At 38.9% G+C, this 2,114-nt stretch overlaps 1 protein-coding gene across 1 annotated transcript; it reads left to right on the top strand.

Annotated features, from left to right (window-relative positions):
* The first annotated feature begins 349 nt into the window (after positions 1-349).
* Positions 350-1,829, top strand: LOC118050373 (uncharacterized). Its single transcript, XM_035060711.2, has 3 exons — positions 350-627; positions 747-972; positions 1,157-1,829. The coding sequence occupies exons 1-3, from the start codon at positions 385-387 to the stop codon at positions 1,576-1,578; spliced, it is 891 nt and encodes a 296-aa protein (XP_034916602.1). The 5' UTR covers positions 350-384; the 3' UTR covers positions 1,579-1,829.
* Positions 1,830-2,114: the final 285 nt, after the last annotated feature.

Genomic DNA, 2,114 nt, shown 5'->3' with positions numbered 1-2,114 from the left:
GCCTCTATTGATCAGGATGAACCCTCACTAATTTTCTAATTAGTTAATGATTACTCCTAAGGTGATTATCTTACTAAACATGACTAGTAGCTGGGTGATAGAATATTTTGAGCATATCCAGAGTTACGACGCTGAAACAATTATTGCTCAGACTGACGTGGTACACAGCTGCCACTGAAATAAACTTGCTCAAGCTTCCAATGAATTCTTGCCACATCAGCTAAAGCAACCTTCGTCTACGCGGGGTCTAGTTCGTCCACTTAGGACATGTTGGTCCCACGTAGCACTCCAAATATTACTATAAATATGTCACATTTTTTGTAGACTTGTTCAAATTAACCACAAGTGAAACATCAGTTTTCTCCCAAGCCTGATCAGGATTTCATGGCTCAAGTCATAGCCAGATTGCCTCTAAACTACCGGAGTTTTGAAGAGAATGTCGGGTTTTCCGACGATCCGGCGTATTTTACCGACATTGTTTTCGGTTTTTTGGAAGAACAAGAAGTGTCCCCTGATAGCTCATGTGCTTCAGGTGGTGAATATAACGAGGAGGATGAAGATGAGATTAGTCCTTGTAACGTTGAAGAGAACAAGAAATTTTGGGATGAACAAAACCAACTTCTTCAGGTGAATTTTCACCCTTTTTTTTCAATCTATAATGTGTCAAGGCTGATGTCAAGGTCATTGCTAGATTAAATTATGCCTAATGGGAGTTGGTATTGATTATGTTATGGTTGCATTTGCAGGCAACATTGTATAGGACAAGTTCTCTCGAGGCCAAGATTCGTCAAGCTACAAAAGATACTCTGAAGGAAATTAATGGGGTTGGCATGCATTGTTTGTGTGGGAAACCGGTGGCCGGAGATTGCCGGGATTGCTTGCAAAGAGAAATCTCAATCCGGCTTCAAAATGAAGGTTATAATTGTGCCATCTGCAAGTCAAAGTGGAAGAGATCTGAAGAAATCCCTTCAGGTACAGCAAATTCATAATTTCTCTCTCTTCTTTATGACAAAAATGTTATCAATATTAATCATAGAGGATGGTTATGAATTAATCCGTAATGATTAAGACCATGGGATATGATTAATGAGGTACAAACACATGAATGATCTATCTGACGTGCATGGTCTGAACATTTTTCTTCAAATTTATGCAGGGGAACACACTTTTTTGGAAGTGGTGGGCAAATTAAGTTCAAAGAAAGGAGAGGTGAGAGTCGTAATCGAGTTGAATTTTCGAGCAGAATTCGAGATGGCGAAAGCAAATCAAGAATACAATCAGCTAATTAGCCGGCTACCAGAAGTATTTGTAGGCAAAGCAGACAGGCTAAAGGGCTTGATCAAAATACTATGTTCTGCAGCTAAAAAGTGCATGAAGGAGAAGAAGATGCACTTGGGTCCATGGAGAAAGCATAAATATATGCAATCCAAGTGGATAGCCACATGTGAGAGAGCAACACCGGCACCGTTGCCCCGGGGGTTTTCTGACCGGCCGGCGAAGCCTAGAGCATCCATGTTAACTTATGATCTACTGGAGACCTTGCCTGTCTTGCATTGCACAGCAGTTAAAGTCTTGTGATTCAAATTTTGAAGATTATGCCAAAGGGAAGCCTGTAATCAAAACCCCTGAGTTTATGTAGAAGAAGTTAGGTTAAATTATCCACGGCGTAGATGTCCCTGCTCGGTCGCAAGTACTGCTAGCATTAGGGTTTGGTCTGAGATTGAGGTTCTTTCTTCTGTGGGGTTGGTCATGAGTGGTCACATATGGATATGTAATATAATTGTTTGAGTTATGTCTTGCTTTCTTATAATAATATGTCTTGTTGCTAATGTTTTAGATAGTGCCAGTTCACAATCGAGTGTTTGCATTTTTTTAAATTTCTTTCTTGTTCTTTTTCTATTTATTATTCAATTCCAAAATCATAAATTAAATGGGAAACAAAACCCTTTTTATTTGTGCTAAAACCAATATAAAACTAATTATGAAAGTCCTATGAACGGCCAATTATATCATTTCTTTCAAAAGCTGTTTAGAAATTTTGGCAGTTAATCATTATCCTAGGACTAACAATCGTACAGGCCACAAATGATAGTCAATGCCATCAAGTGATTGAT

This window comes from Populus alba, chromosome 13 (genome assembly GCF_005239225.2).
Source record: "Populus alba chromosome 13, ASM523922v2, whole genome shotgun sequence".
NCBI classification, from domain to species: Eukaryota; Viridiplantae; Streptophyta; class Magnoliopsida; order Malpighiales; family Salicaceae; genus Populus; species Populus alba.
Note: the sequence above shows the minus strand (reverse complement) of the source record. Positions and strands in the feature narration are given on the sequence as shown.

What these genes read in the sequence shown, in the direction of transcription:
- LOC118050373 (XM_035060711.2), top strand. Translation starts at nt 385, where the DNA reads ATGGCTCAAGTCATAGCCAGATTGCCTCTAAACTACCGGAGTTTTGAA. An exon ending in AACAAAACCAACTTCTTCAG is followed by an intron (nt 628 to 746) that starts GTGAATTTTCAC and finishes TTGCATTTGCAG; the next exon opens with GCAACATTGTATAGGACAAG. An exon ending in ATCTGAAGAAATCCCTTCAG is followed by an intron (nt 973 to 1,156) that starts GTACAGCAAATT and finishes AAATTTATGCAG; the next exon opens with GGGAACACACTTTTTTGGAA.